We start from the raw sequence: 16,199 nt of genomic DNA on the forward strand, positions 1-16,199 counted from the left end.
CCTCAAGTTGTGCCAGGGGAGGTTGAGGTTGGAAATGAGGAGACATTTCTTCTCAGAAAGAGCAGTCAGGCATTGGGACGGGTTGCCCAGGGAGGTGGTGGCGTCACCGTGGGTGACAGTGGTGGTAGGGGGATGGTGGGACCAGATGATCTTGGAGGTCTTTTCCAGCCTTATCGGTTCTGTGATCCTGTAACCTCACCCCTCAGTGCCTCACAAACACGCCTTCCCAGAGCAGGGCGAGCTGTGGCGGCGCTGCTCGGCGCCGGCTTCTCCTCCTCCGCCCCGCCAGAGGGCGGCCCTGCGGCGGCGGGCAGGGCCGTGCCGGGCCGGGCCGGGCCGTGAGGGAGCGGGCGGCGGCCATGGCCGTGCTGCTGGAGACCACGGTGGGCGACCTGGTCATCGACCTCTACACGGAGGAGCGGCCCCGCGGTACGAGCGCGGCCGGGGGCGGCTTTGCGCCGGCGAACGGGCCCGGGCGGCGCCGGCTCCGTGGGCACGGCCCGGCACGGCCGCCTCAGGCCTCCGCGGGCGGCTCGCCGGTGTGCGCCTCCGGGGCCGCGGGAGGGAGGTCTTCCTGGTAGCGGCATGTTCGTTACCCGCGGGGGGCATAAAAACGGGGCCGTCCCGGGGTGTTGGAAATGGGGCAGCCGGGGTCTGCCTTCCCCGGGGGGGTGGGGGAAAGGTTGTCTGCCGAGAGCATCTCTGACAGCTGGTAGGTCCTAACAAGTCTGCCCCAAAACCAGCTTCGTACGCGCTGAATCCGTTACATCTGTACTTACTATATCCGCGATCCTCTTCGGTAAACGTCAGTATGGTTTCTTACAGCTTGTCTGAATTTTCTGAAGCTCTGCAAAATCAAGTACTACAACTATTGTCTTATTTACAATGTACAGGTGAGTATTCTCAGTTCTCTCTATATATTTTATCTTGGCTTAAGTTCACAAATACAACAACAACATCTTATGTGTTCTGCTTTGTGACAGAGGGACTTTATTATACAAACTGGTGACCCCATGGGAACCGGCCGTGGAGGCGAGTCTGTATTTTGGTAAGTAAAACACGTTTGTGCTGCTTCACCAACAGAGAAGTCATACGGGAGCAAAGGGTCCCGCTTAGGTTGTCTTCAGCTCTTTCGAGGCATAATCACTGATGGGAAGAAAAAATGTTGGTGCATAGGCTTCTTCAGCTATTATAGCCAAATACTTTTTTAATTCTTACACTGTCCTCAACCATTGAGATGTTTGTTCTGGACAGTATTCTATCTCTGACCTTAGAAATAAAGCTATAATAAGTTGTATGTAAATTTCTGCTTATTTAAAAGTAAGCAAACAACTAGGTTTGGTTTTGTGGGATGAGTATCATAACTAACTGCTTCATAGAAGGCACAATCATTAGCAGTTTGTTACTACTTTTATTTTTATAACAAAATATATTTAATTGAGCAAGAGGGGAACACAGAGGCTATGCTTGATTTCCTGCGTGCAAGAAAGCAATAGTGTTGCCCTAAAAATTGACTTCTTGAAAATGTTAGCAGTCATAAACATAGAAGTTGAAGAAGTTCAAACAGTAAGGTGGAACTTAGCAAAGTGCGTATGTTCTGTACGTTTCCTTTAAAATTAATGTTAAAAATAGAATTAAAATTGCATAGTAGAACTAAAAACCCGGGGTGCTGAGGAACATGGTATACAGAGATAAATAGCTCAGTTTGAACAGAACCAGTGTTGCTAGACCAATGTTGATGTTTGTAAGTCTGGTCTGTCAGAGCCTTTAAAATAGAAAACCTTGATGTGGAACTGTTGTGATCCTGGAAGCAGTTTAATTGTGCTAAGCAAATGCTAATCTTATGTGCTTGCCAGACCTGACCTGTCTCTGCACGTGAGTAGATCAAGTTCATTTTCACATTCTTTTCTATTATAGGGATTGTTTTGGTCTTCTTCTGAGGCCCGGTAGTATGGCAGATACAGAAGGAGAGTGGGATAAGAGATTGGCAGATACTGTTCTGCTGCTAGCATGGGGAATGGCAATATGTCATTTCCACCTGTTCATTACTGCTGAAATCCACAGAACTGGGCTTCCTGTTCTTGCTACCTATGAAACTGATGCAGGCAAACTTTGACTTGAGTCTTCTCTTCATAAAGACCTACAACAGTTTATCAAAATAAGTTCAAACACAACATTGTTCCTTATATGTGGGCAAAACTGTGTATTGACCATGTCCCTGTCAATTATGGAGTAAGGTAAAAATCAGGGATAGACTTCAAAAATTAAAAATGTTTTGATGATTTGCCGTATTCTGTATATCTTAAATTACTGCGTACAGTCCTGTATATATGATGAACTTAGTTTACACGCAGATAGAGTGGCTTTCTGTTTGTCTTGAAAGAGAAACTGAAAGCATAAATTGCTACACTTTTAAAGTGTTGGCTTAATATTTCTGATGGAACCTTATTATCAAAATACATACTCCCTTCAGGCCCTAGAAAAATACTGTGTGCTGCACTAAAAAGCACAAACAAGCCCTCACAAAAAAAACCCTCTGTGAAATGCTTCAGAGAAAAATCTGTTATCTGTAATATAAAGTGAACTGTGTAACTGTACTGCTACATAAAAATGTGCACATTGTGCCAATGTAAAAAAAAAAAGTTTCATTTACTGTTTTACGGTATTTTTTAATCTCACTTTTAATATCTGTTTGCTTTATAACATATTTTCCATGTATTTTCAGTCAACTGTATGGTGATCAAGCCAGATTTTTTGAAGCAGAAAAAGTGCCGAGAATTAAGCACAAGAAAAAAGGAACCGTGTCAATGGTGAACAATGGCAGTGATCAGCATGGATCACAGGTCAGTATGCAGAGTTGGGAAGTCTTGGTGCACGTCTCAGTAAGAAAAATCAAAATTCCTTGAATTTGCAAAAACGGCACAACAACAATGATGTCATCTCAAGAGCATCATCTTGTAATACGGTCAAAAGGCATGTACAAAAAGGGCCATAGATAAGTGCTTTTCTTAGTGTTCCAGGTGCCAATAGGCATTTGATTACGGAGAAGAAAGAGGTTGAGATGCTCTGATTCAAATCCTGTCCTAGCTCAAATTTATAAATTTTGTTAGAATTCAGTCCCCTTTATTTTTTTTTCTTTGTTTATTCGTTTTTGCCGATACTTTTATGTAATTTTGCGTATCTTACAGAGTAAGATTAAGCAAGAACAAATCCTGTAGTTAAATGGACTTGTAAAACGGAGAACTTGGTTTTTAGAATAATCTTAAAACTTTCCAATTATAACTTCATCTTAGTTTGGAAACTGAAATCACAGCTTTCTCTGTATGATTACATTAAAGTGTGCATTAAGACAATGTAAATGTATAGTTTTATCTTAGTGCAAGTTTTATTTCTTCCCACACCAAAAAAATTATTATAAAACAGTTTCTGAAATTGATGTTGTTCCCTGTTCAAGTGCACAAAGCTTTTTCTATAGGTATATTTAAAGCTCTAATCTCATAGAACGATACTATTTCTGAATAATTATTTTAGATGCATTGTCACTTTTATATATTAAAATGCCTTACATGAAATATCCATACATTTGACTTAATATTTTTTTCATGAAGAAAGAGCAACTTAAAAAAAAAAAACTATGGTTTTATTACAGCTAGAACTTGTTGTAATATATGGAGTTAATTTTCCTGCTTTCTAAGTATAAAATTGTTGGTAGGGTTTTTTTTAGGAAGAAGCAATGGCATTTGTATTTACATTTAAGAATGAAGTCATGAAGAGGCTTTTTTTTTTTTTCCACCTGGATTCCAGTGAGAGTTTTATCTCTCCTAAGGTAAAACTGAAGCCCTCATTTTTTTCCATTTACTGTTACTGATTTTGTATCTTCTTTTGTAGTTTCTTATTACAACAGGGGAAAACCTGGATTACCTCGATGGTGTGCATACAGTATTTGGAGAAGTGACTGAAGGCATGGATGTATTGAAGACAATTAATGAAACCTTTGTGGATAAGGATTTTATCCCATATCAAGATATCAGGTGTGACTGCATTTAACTTCCCGTTTTGGAGGATTATACTATAATTTAACACATCTATCTTTTTGGAAACTAAACTGATATGGCAATGTTAGGTGACTTGTACATGGTATCTAAAATACTCTTTTATTGCAGTATTATTGGTAAAATGCTGTATGATTCTGCCTTTACAGGAATTTGAATTTCTTCTCAAAGTAACTTAGTATTTATTATGGAAGTCTGTCGTGAGTTGATACGAGTTGTAAGCCATAAATCTGAGCGTTTGTGTAGGCATGTGTTTTCAGATGGACTCCATATCTTCATGGAGTCTTTAAGAGCTATGTGAACTTGCAGGAACGGGGATGGAATTGTTGTCCTGCCTGAACTGTAAGACAATTTGAGCAAAATAATTGATGTAGTTGCTCTAAGGAGTTTTGTTCCATTTGTATGATTCTTTTAATTGTGATTTCTAGATTTATGTAGTACAAGGAATTAGATGGCAGCAAAAAAGTGCAATGTTACTTGATATTAGACTTTACTAGGCTATGTATTAGTCTTGAAAGAGAAAATGAGAAAATAAGCAGCTACTACAATAAGAAAAATTATAAGAAAATGTGCACCTACCTTGCCTTTATAAAAGCATTGATTCTAGTATTTACAGGTATACAGGATGTTTGGCTTTTTATGGTATAACTGAGAGTCAGCAGGGCTGCTTTCCTATTACTGGGGTAAAGAGAGTTTTATTTGCTTGTGGCTGATTCTGGTCTTGATGTTGTTTTCTGTTAGGATTAATCATACAGTAATTTTAGATGATCCCTTTGATGATCCACCTGGCTTGTCTATTCCTGATCGCTCACCAGAACCTACTAAGGAACAGCTAGATGTGAGTATTTGTGATAGCTTCTTGGGGAAAGTTGGAAGAAAGAATTTAGTAAATAGATCCCTGTTAATCGCAGAGTTAGCAGAGACTGGTCAAAATAAGGACCTGTTCTTAATACTTCGTGAAAGTATTGGGGGGTGGCCAAGTGGAAGGCAGAAGGCATCCAAGTAAGATTTGGAAAATGAGAGAATTTTTTGGCCATGGATTGCTATTAACTAGTTTTTCCCTTCAATTTTTTTCAGAGTGGCAGAATAGGAGCAGATGAAGAAATTGATGACTTGAAAGGACGGTCTGCAGATGAAATAGAAGAAGTTCAGGCAGAAAAAGAAGCGAAAACTCGTGCCATTCTTCTGGAGATGGTGAACATCTTTTTGTATTTACCTTTACCTGAAGAGATGAAAAATTTAGTGTACTAACATCCCTGACAGCACGCCGTGTGCTTAAGATCTTTTCTGGAATCTGTTTCTTACTTGTGTTACTTTGCTTCTTCCTGTTACCACACTAATGTACATTTACCTTTTTATTAGCATATTAAGTAAAAGGTGGAGATAAATTGTTTGTGTATCTATCACTAGTCTTTTATTCAGGTTTCGTAAAGAAGTGCTGCAATTCAACAGGAGGTGTTGTGTGTATTTGTGTTTTCCTCTGGAACTTAGGTTGCTGGTTCTAATGAGGGAATTTTGATCAGAGATTGCAAACATCAAAGTTGTGCGTACTGCAAGCTAGTGTTCTCTCTTAGTAAGCATGAATGCTGCCTCCCTTCCATCTATCTGAACAAAGTTGTGTAATTGTTACTTCTCGTCCTTATCAAGTAGGGTGAACTGAAATTTAGGATAGTTGTTGCCAGACTTCAAGAGAGTTTGAGTTTATCTTAGGTGCAGATAGAGACTGAAGAATGGGTCCAGTCCATTCTACTTTTGGAACAGAGTGGCTCTAAAAGTACACTTTTACCTTTTATTCTAAAAAAGAAAGAACAGTTAGGCTTTACATCAATTAGAACTGAGTATTGTTAAGTTATGAACAGGGAAAGCAAGGTGGGAAAGTATTTGTGACTTTCCTGAAATCACTGTGGTGGAATTGCAAATACATTAATTGTTTCTAGGTTCTTTAGAAAATAGTCTTATTGTGACATTGAGTGAGAAAAATATTGTGTTTGTTTTTAATTTTGTGATAGGAATGTGTCTGAAATCATCCACAAGATGTGTTGCCAGTGTGCTTGTGGCAGTAAAATATAGAGAACTTCAGGCAGAAGTGATGAAGGTCTGTTTCTGTATCCCACAGGTGGGAGACTTACCAGATGCAGAAGTCAAGCCACCAGAAAACGTGCTGTTTGTTTGTAAACTGAATCCCGTGACCACGGATGAAGACCTAGAGATAATATTCTCACGATTTGGTCCGATTAAAAGGTAATTATTATAACGTGAAGAAGAGAACCTTCTTTGTTGAAACTGAACTTTATACCCATCAGTCTATTTAGGTTTGATTGTTAAGTAGTATTCTGGTGTCTCTGGAGATCAAAAGACAGTGAAGTGAAACCTACTTTCCTACAGCTCTCTATCGTATACCCTCAAATCATCTTTTTTCTGGCTAAGAGTACAAGCCAGCATAGTTTGTAGAGGAATTTGCCTTACCTCGTTTCTCTTTTCTTAGCTTTTTGCTGTTCTTTTGTTTTCACCTCAAGATGAGAGGAACAGAACTGCGTACAGTATTAAAGAAGTTACAGAGTTAGAGTGGCACAGTGGTATTCTCCACTTTGCTCTCAACACCTTTTCTAATTATTCCTAGAGCTGTAAATGCTTTATAACCTGTACTTTTATCAAATCGGTCATTTCACAAAAAAAATCTTACAGATTTTAGAATCTTACTCTTAAGTGCTAATTGCCAGCTCAGAGCCTTTTTCACAATGCACAGTTAGGATCCCCCCACCCACGCTCATCCTATTGCATTTATTTACACTGAGTATCATTTGCTATTTTGTTATTGAGTTGAACTCCTAGGAACTTTGCAATTTTTTTTCAGTCTTTATTGGAGTTTGCTAAGGATACTAAATTGTTAAAGGTGATAAAAATAATTGTCTCTTACTGGTGAAAGGCAAAAACTCAGTCACAAGCAGTACTGTTGGAAAATAATTTTGTTTCATTAATCCAGTAGTTCTACAGTTCTGTCCCGAGTTCTACAATACAATCCCTAGTTCTACAGTTCATCCCTAGCTTACAATTCAAGTTAAGGACTTGTGAACTAAGTGTAATAATTACTTACTTCAGTAATATAACATGCACTTTTCCTGTGCAGCGACACCCATGTCAGTAAGGGTCTCAGAATCAAGTGTCGAAATACCTTTGAGGTCTGTTTTTCTGTTTCTTTTATTTTTTTTTAAACTGTTACTCTCCCTTTTAAGCAATACCTACTTGTCCTATGGGTCTTGCTCTGAGAGCACTGACATGTTAATTTCATGTCAATTTTTCAGCTGTGAAGTGATTCGAGACTGGAAGACTGGTGAATCTCTTTGTTACGCTTTCATTGAATTTGAGAAGGTATGTTTTTGAGTTGTGTTGGATGTAGATTCTGCTTACCAAAGTGTATTTTCAGTATACTACCACTAAAGGAGAACAGTGAAATCTTCAAGTGTGGGGTAGCTAACATTTTCTATTACTGACTTAGTTGCAGAAGTTTTAGGTCCTAAATCAGTCAAAAATCTTTATTCAGCCAAACGATACGAATATGTCCTTAGCTGGTCTTGAAACCAGTGGGTTTAGAGCAGGACCATGTTTTTCTGAGTACATTAGGACTTTCAAACAGTTAGGAAGAGTAAAAGAAGGGAATGCCAGCAGAAAATGGAGGAGTGCTGTATAAAGAGAGGAGGGAGTATGAAAGAAGGTGGATAGGTGTCTACACTACTGTGCTACAGTAATTACTGGGGTTGTAAATGGTGTTACCTTTGTCAACATGCTGCTCTTAACAGTGTGATTGCTGGTAAAAGTTCTCTTGATGGCGCATAGCTTCTTGCTAGAGACTTTCTGATAGCCTTGCTAATCTGTGAGGAAAACTGGAAAAGACTGGAAAAGCAAGAACGCGTTCCTTTAGCCGATTGTGTACTTAAAATGGAACTTCTGTGAGTTGCTGTTGTCCCTGGCAAATTTTTAAAGAGGTGAAATGAACTGAAAAAAATGTAATTTAAAATGTTTACACTGGGACAAAGCATAACTATTGCTTTTGAAATAACACAATGCACAAACTGTTGTGGTTTACGCAGTTCTAAAAAAAAATACCATGTGTGGCGTGTTCATTGGGAAATGTACGCCACTGAGCAGTTGAGTTTGTGTTTGAGCTCTTCGGTGAATACTCCTTTGATATAATCATGACTCAAAAATTTCTGGAAACATTAATATCAGGAAGAAGACTGTGAGAAAGCTTATTTCAAAATGGACAACGTGCTAATAGATGACAGACGGATACATGTGGATTTTAGCCAATCTGTTGCAAAGATTAAGTGGAAGGGAAAAGGTAAGTACACGTGATTTTTGACCCTCACAATTGAATAAGCCATGACTTCTAAAGTATAAGTATTTATGTAAAGAGAAGCAATTGTTAAGAGCTTAAATCATCTCATCTTCCAGGAGGTAGATTTTCCTGGCAATATAGTACGGTAGAGCAACAAGGTTTCTAGCTCTTCTCTTCACTACTGCTACATGTACTGGCTAGATCAGAAACAAAAAAAAATGCATTACCATGGATTGCCTTTTAACAGATACATTTTTGCAGGTAAATCATATGTTCCTATGTCAACTTCAAAAGTGGTGCCTTTGAAGATGCTTATCAGCAGCATTAATATGGCAGTACCTTGTTGCTTTCTAGTTCCATTATTCACTGTATGACAGTTGGGTGTATGCAAGAAAAAGTGAACATTCAGGCCAGGGCTTTCCTCTCTTCATCTCCTCTATATCAAGCAGACTGTATAGCTTGTATGTTTAAAAAACAAAACAGTTTCAGATGTTTGAGGATATTTGGGGCTATTTCTGACCCAGCCAGTTAATCTTGCAGTTTCAAGCATGACCGGGCGATGGCAGCATGTTGCCATAGCATAGCGTATCGGTCTGTGAGCTGCTGTTGCCAACTGAATGGGTGGAAAATGAGATTGGTGATGCCCCTCTTAAGACATGATGATTTTTTGATAGCTTAAGAATTCAGATGGAGAGCTGTAGCTGTCTCAGAGGTTTCCCTTTGTGCATCCCAGAGCAAAAGGTCATTTAATAGTGAGAATAGTCACAGGCTTTTACAGTAACAGTAGTGTATCGTAAGACCTGTAATCAAAGAGGGACTAAACCAGTTACTAAATCCTGCTTTGTGATCCTGTTTGTGCTTTGTCTCTACTGGATGTGATTGAGGAGAAAGCCATAATTTGTTTAATGAGATCTGCAAGCAAGAGAAGCACAGAATCATGACTTGCCCTACCCTTTTCTACTCTGTTATCCAGATGTTAATGTTGTTCTTGGAACTGTATGAATCCCTGTAGGGTTAGGAAGATCCCTTGATTGCTTTTTTAGTTGCAGTGAGTTGAATATATTTTTCTGTGGACAGGTGGGCAGTATACCAAGGATGATTTCAAAGAATATGAAAAGGAACGTGACAGGCCTTCAAAATTTGCTCTGAAAGAGAAGGTAAAACCAAAGCAGGAGTATCCTTTTCCGGTCGAATGTATTTTTTGCACCAAGTAGAGTTTACGAAAACAGTCTGGAAAAGACTTCTTGTTCTTAAAGCTTGCCAAATATATATTTTTGCTGCAGCTTCACATAACCATCTGGTGTTTGAGATGGAATTAAACATTTTGCCTTTTTCATTTAATGACGAAGGTGAATTTAATCAAATCAGAATACGCTGTGTGCAGGTAAATAATGTTCCCAGTGTAAAGCCGTGGAGTGACATAGGGCATAAAAGAGTTTTTAAGTAGTTTCACTTGGGACCTGCTGCATCTGGAATGAGAAAATAGTAGTAAGTAAATCATGTTCTGCAATCCTACCTTGCTTGTGGTGAGCATGAGAGAACAGAAAGCTGTAACTTTTTCAGAGATCTGTAGGTAGGAGGAAAAAAAAGAGAGAGAACTGGGACCTGGCTCTACTGTTTGAATAGGGCAGAATTCAGTCATTTTAACACAGCTGATTATTTCAATACCTGTGTGCCTTCATAAACCACTGTCTGATAAACTGGGGTTTGTTTGCTTCATGAACTTCTGTGTTCTGATATTTATTGATATTAAGTAATAAATGTGCCCTTAACGAACTTCTGTGTTCTGATATTTATTGATGTTAAGTAATAAATGTGCCCTTAACCAATACTATCAGTGCCAAGTACGACCTTGTGTTAGAGGAGGAAGAAGAAGAGTCTCAAACAAGTCAGTCGCACCTGGCTAAAAAACAAAAGAAGAAAAAGCATCACCACTCTGAAGATGAAGAGGATGACAAGTGGACCAAAAAACACAAGGTGCTCACCTCTTCTTGCATGAATGATTTAACTTGATACCAGTTTATTTTCCTAGTAAGGGTAAGCCAGGAAAAAGAAGTCTGATTTTGAACTGAAGACCTGGTGTGCAAAGTCCCATAAAATACAGCAGTTGTAAATGTACAGAAGGCTGATGTCAGTGCCTGATTGTGAAAGAGGTTTCCCAAATCTTTCTGGACTTTCGAAGCTTGGCACGTCTGAATGGCTTTTTGCCAGAATGTCCTGAAGAGGCAGTGTAGCCTCTCATAAAGTAGGAGATCTTCAGCACTTTGAACCTGTTGTTCACATGTTCCCAGTCATAAACCAGAAGTTAATGATATTTCATGAATGCAATCTATTTTTTATTTTCTTGCCAGAAGTGCGTGTTGGCTTTCTCCCATGTGGAATCAGAAACACTGTCTCTTTGAATTGTCTGTTTATTTTTTTCTTAATTGTTTTGGAAATATTTGTGCGACATCTCTATGCGGGTTTACTTGCATCTGCACAGCGCTGTAGGACTCAGGCTGTGGAGGAGATTGCCAGAAGACAGCAGTTCTGTCATTCGTTCATTCCACTGCAGCCTGTTCAGTCAGCACTTTCACGTTTCTGTGAACCTGAGGTAGTCAAGATGTTGATGTTCCATGGAAACTGAATGCCTGTAATATCAAGTGCAGAGGTAACTGCTGTTGAAATTTGAGCATTAAGGAGAAATGAGCTAAGTAGGAAAAAAACAACATTCAATATTTACTGAGTAGAATAGAATAGAATAGTTCAGTTGGAATGGACCTTCAAAGATCATCTAGTCCAAATGAGTATGTATTCAGTCCAATTTAGAAAATCAGTAAAGCGACTTGAGCACGGCCCTTTCCAGATGAAATCTGCAGGCCGCTTAGCTGACAAATCCTGCTTAGAATATACAAACTGCCTTTTGTTGTTGTTGTTTTCTTCAATGTATAATTTGGTCATAATCTGGGCAGCTCATAAAAGAACCAGGGAGGGAGGCATGTTCCTGAGGCAGAGACTGTTCAGTGTGAATACTGAGGCCAGCACAAAGCGTAACAGGACGGAAACTTTTCTGTTGAATGGTAGCATTTTTAGTACAGGCAAGCGAGGTGTTTTCCCTTAACCCCATTTTGGAAATAGGTGAAGCCTTTGAGGTAAAAACTTTAAAACAAAACAGCAGTTAACTTTCCACACTCAATTGCCAAAGACCACAGTGACTGTTTCATAGATAAGCTTCCATCCTGAGCCCTTAGTAAGTCAGAGATTTTAATTGAGAGAGAGCAGAGTCTTATAATAGGAAGTTCTGGCAACCGAAACTGCAGTTGGTGCTACCAGCTTCAGCTATGACTGAAGGGAAGGGGGTTTTATTTTCTGAATAGTTTCCATGATGTTGAGTTGTTTTTCTGTTCTCTTGCTTTTTCTTTTTCCTTTTTTTTTTTTTTTTAGTGTAGTTTGACTCATCCCTTTTCTTAGTCTGACATCAATTTCCTGAATCTTCAGTCTCTGTGTTGAAGTTTTAAGAATATATTTTTGAACCGTGTGCTGTTGACTTGATTCCAGAGGGCTGAGGAGGTAGGGTGCTGTGGCTTGCTTTCAGTAGGTAACAGGATGTGGGTCTGGAGCAAGAGGCTGCACCACTGTGTGGGTTTGTGGATAGGATTTGGCACAGCATTTTGATTGCTTCTGCTTGAGATCTGTATTATGACTTGTTATGACTGTGTTCCCTTCCCAGTTTTCTCTGTGTCTTTTCTGGTTGCTTGGATTGTTTATTTTTTAAAATAACTGGTTCTGTGGAGGAGCATAGCCTAACCAGTGGGTTTTTGTTAGACATAGGGTCTTCCAGACTTTCAGATTTCTGCAGTTCACGATTGTAGCAAAAATATATTGATCTTTCCATTTTTAATCTTCTGCTCTTACTACTTATTGGACATTGATTAGGTTTGATCAAAATCTCCCTGCTGAAATGGCTGTCTCTATTTGTTTGCTCCTTTTAACCTGTAATTAGTGTGCTTAATGTCTGTAGAGATGGTGTATCTTTATTCTGCTTTTGTGATCCTGGTATTTCAAGCTGATTTATGTTCAAGTGCTGCTTGGCAAGTTACTACTTTTGGCAAAGTCAGCAGTGAACTTCCAGAGCAGTTTCCTCCCCGTTTTTAATAATTCTTTCCTCGTGTGTTCACCAGCACAGTGCTGGATTAAGAAATGGGGTAATCGTCACTCATTTGTTGACTGGTAAGAGGCAGCAGTGATCCTGGATTGAGAAATCTGGGCTTCAGCAGTAAGAAAGAGTCTGTTTTTAAATAGTAATGTTCTTCTGCTTCCAATGGGAAAACAGCATTTTTCTGACTTGGACAGAGCATAAAAGATTCGATTTCAAATACCATTAGTATTTTTAGTAACTTAGCATTTTAAAAATGTGACCCTTCCCTGTGCCAAAGACTTCAAAAAGGTAGAATCTTGCATAAGGGGAAATATAACTAAAATTTTTTGAGAACAAAGATGCAGTTTATCTTGTTAATTACTATAAATGACTTAAATGACTGTATTGTTTGTCTAGACTGTGATCATATTAGCTACTATGACAACCTTTTTATGGCACTCACAGCTTCAGACATGCCCCGTATACCTTTACATTAAATGCTTCTGCAAAGATCATTGTGCTTATCTGGCTCCATTCCCCTGTGGCTTTTTTTAATCCTTTCAGCAAGTCACTCTTTTCTGTGACGTTCAGTGCAGGCAATCTGTCATTACTTTCAAGTCTTCACTAGCCTTTTCCCTGCCCTGACTTGCAAGTGAGGATTTCTGCTTCTGGCTGGCCAATAGCCCATCTCTGGTGTTGGCTTTGTAGATGTTCTGCTGAGCGTTGTTCTGGGTTTCTCCTGTTCCTCCTCGTGCTCTCTGTCAGCAGCAAACCCCCTGAAGGCAGCAGCGCACCAAGCCCACCATCTGTTTTACTGGGCAATGTTTTTGTATCGTTGTTCCTTTCTACTCCACTACTGGAGTGTCCACACTCTGGCGTGTACCCAGTTCCTGCCACAGGGAGACCTGGAACCTGGCTTCTTCTCCAAACATGGAGACCAAGGCTTTCAGGTTCACTAGTAATATATTTGGTAAGAGTTGCTCTTTAAAATAGGGAAGTCTGCCCCTCATTCTGAAGATGAATGGACAAAGCTCTTATAAACAGCTTATAAATATTAAAAGCAACACTCCTTTTTGGTTGATTCAGATTTTAAAATATGTACTGAAATAGAGTTCAACAGTAAAGATGTGGAATAATGTTGGCCATCAGTGAGATTACTGTACTCAGCAACAGCAGAAATTTTTGGTTACGTAGATAAAGATCAAATCTGCGATTATTTATGTACATGTCACTTTCTGTAACTGGTGTTTTTCAGTGTTATCTATGTAATTCTAAAGGCAGTGTTTGCTCTTGGGAGTTTGCTCTGGGAATCATCCTGGTCACTGCCTTTCTGGATAAAAGCTCTGCTTAGAGTAGGGTTTTCACTACTTTGAAAAATAAATAAAATTTGTGTGATCATAAATGTGGTTTGGGTTTTAGCCACACACTGGTGAACGTTACTGCCGTGAGCATTTAGAAAAGTTTAGAGTTTAGCAAAATGAAAATTGTATCTGAAACTAAGAAAGAAATACTATATGCAGACCTTTTCCATAGTTCATAAAGATCTGTGTTTACTAGTGTTATTAAAGCCCCACTAAAAGTGGCGTCAACCTACTAGAGCATACGTTGATACTAAACTTGTGATCATGCTTTCAAATCAAGTGTCCACCACTTTCTCAATAGCAAGTTGTATTTATATATTCCTGCAGGATTCTGAGGCCCCCTCTTGTATTTTGCGTCTCCCTGTATATCTTCGTCGAATAGTGAGAACAAAATAGTTCCTAGCAGTGCTTAAAAACGCCAGCAGTTCACATGTTAAAATTCAGTGCTGTTTATTAAGAAAACCTTTTTGAGTGGACTGAGTGACTTTACAGGGGAAATGGCATCTTTCTAAAGGATCTCGGTTTTTTTGAAACTGCTCTGGCCTGACTGGGTGTTGGTGTCACCACCTAGTTGTTCTAGCGTGTACTGTGTCATCACCTACTAGTGTCACATTTCACAGTGTGAGTAGTTCAGCCACCTTTCCTTCATTCACTAATACGCTGTCTCAGTGGTTTCGTGCCATCCACCTATCCTGCAGCAAGCAAAGCAGGCGTCCTGCTGACAGCCACGCTCCTTTGGTACATAACATTTATCTCCAGAGCAAATCCCTCCTGTGCTCTGAACCTGCTAGGCAGGGTCCTCTGTGACGCTATGCAGAAAGCCAGGGAAATCCAGTATTTCCTCATTTCTGCCCACCTGGATTTGCAGCAGTTTTTCAGAGAGTATTTGGTGTCTGTGCTCAGACACCACTACCACATGCAATACATACTTGGTCTTTCCTTTTTTAGGCCATTTAAAATTAAATAGACTCGTACCCCATAGAGTTTCCTCTGTGTGTGTGTGTGTGTGTGTAGTTTGGGTCTTCGAAGCAGTGGTGTTCATTGTTCTGAAGCACATAACTTAGGCCATTCAGGATTATTTCAGGCAGGTCTTAGAAAGTGGTTTGCATCTTCACGGCACTGGAATGCCTGCGGGGCTTGAACCAAAACTGATGATCCAAACACTTCCATTGCTTATGTAAGAAGTCAAATCCAAAACTGCCGCAGAAGCTGCTGTGATGCCTATGAACAGATTGAGAATATCCGTCTGAGTTGGATCCTTAGTATCACCAGCTTTTGCTCGAGACCGGTAGGAAATACAAGAAGTAACAGTCTGGTGGGCAGGCTTTTTTCCCTACTGACAAAAGCTGTGGATGTGTCTTGATACAGTTACAGTTTTATTTATGGTGTGTTACCCTTTGCAAATAATCACAGATGTGAATGTTTCGGGTAGTGCCAGCCTTAGACAGCTGAGGAACCGTGCTTGACTCTGCCTAGTTCTCCTCATGCCTTCGCAGTTTTCCTCTTTTGTCTGTAACTGTATATGCATCCGATTCCTTTAACAGGATTCTGATCGGAAACATGAAGGAGAGCGCTACAGAGAGAAGACAAAGAGTGAGAAGAAAGACAGGCATCGGAGCCGCAGCCGATCTCAGGAAAGAGGCTCCAGTTACAGCAAGCATAAAGACAAACACAGAGAAGATGTCCGAGTAAGAGACTGGGATAAAAAGGCAGACAGAAGCAGAAGTCCAAAGAAATCAAAAGACAAAGAGAGGTCCAAGTACAGATGATGGAGGAGAAAAAGAGAAGGGAACTAAAACTGTTTTCTTCCTGCATTTCCAGCATTGCTGCCATATGACTGTGCAGGTACTAGTTGAAAGCAGCTATGTTCTGTTGGTGGTTTGGCCTTATGATTCTGTGAATTCCCGGTGTATGACTTGGAGTAAGGCTGGATTCCCAAAAGCTTGTTTCAATAAAGTATTTCACATTAGTGGAATGATTTGAGTCTCCGATAAGGAATGTTGTCTAAAGCTTTTTGGAAATGTAAGCGTGTGCTATCAAGTGAATTGCCCACTGCGAAGAGATTTGCAGCACTTGCCTCCTTTCTGCAAGGAGGTTGTATTGCTCTTTCAGCACTTGCAGATCTTATAGGAAGGAGTGTGATAGAAGACCCGTGAGACAGAAATGTTCTGTGCACACTCCCTCCAAAAAGTGCTCCGATACCATTAGTACATGAAGCTCCAAAGCTCTGTTTCCCTCCTTTAAAATGAAATGGTGCAGGTTGCCTTCGTCCTGTCAGCTCTTATTCACTGAATCCTGTGCAACGGTGATTAAAGGCACTGAAGTACTGCTCT

The 16,199-nt window shown here is 39.8% G+C and overlaps 1 protein-coding gene across 1 annotated transcript; it reads left to right on the forward strand.

The window, feature by feature from the left end:
* Positions 1–234: 234 nt before the first annotated feature.
* PPIL4 (peptidylprolyl isomerase like 4) lies at positions 235–15,844 on the forward strand. Its single transcript, XM_035538759.2, has 13 exons — positions 235–429; positions 826–893; positions 984–1,048; positions 2,726–2,843; positions 3,889–4,031; positions 4,794–4,890; positions 5,130–5,246; positions 6,169–6,293; positions 7,355–7,421; positions 8,280–8,391; positions 9,466–9,562; positions 10,227–10,365; positions 15,411–15,844. Exons 1-13 carry the CDS (start codon positions 360–362, stop codon positions 15,633–15,635), a joined length of 1,443 nt encoding a protein of 480 aa, XP_035394652.1. The 5' UTR covers positions 235–359; the 3' UTR covers positions 15,636–15,844.
* Positions 15,845–16,199: the final 355 nt, after the last annotated feature.

The sequence above is a fragment of the Cygnus atratus genome, chromosome 3, assembly GCF_013377495.2.
Source record: "Cygnus atratus isolate AKBS03 ecotype Queensland, Australia chromosome 3, CAtr_DNAZoo_HiC_assembly, whole genome shotgun sequence".
In the NCBI taxonomy this organism is placed as follows: Eukaryota; Metazoa; Chordata; class Aves; order Anseriformes; family Anatidae; genus Cygnus; species Cygnus atratus.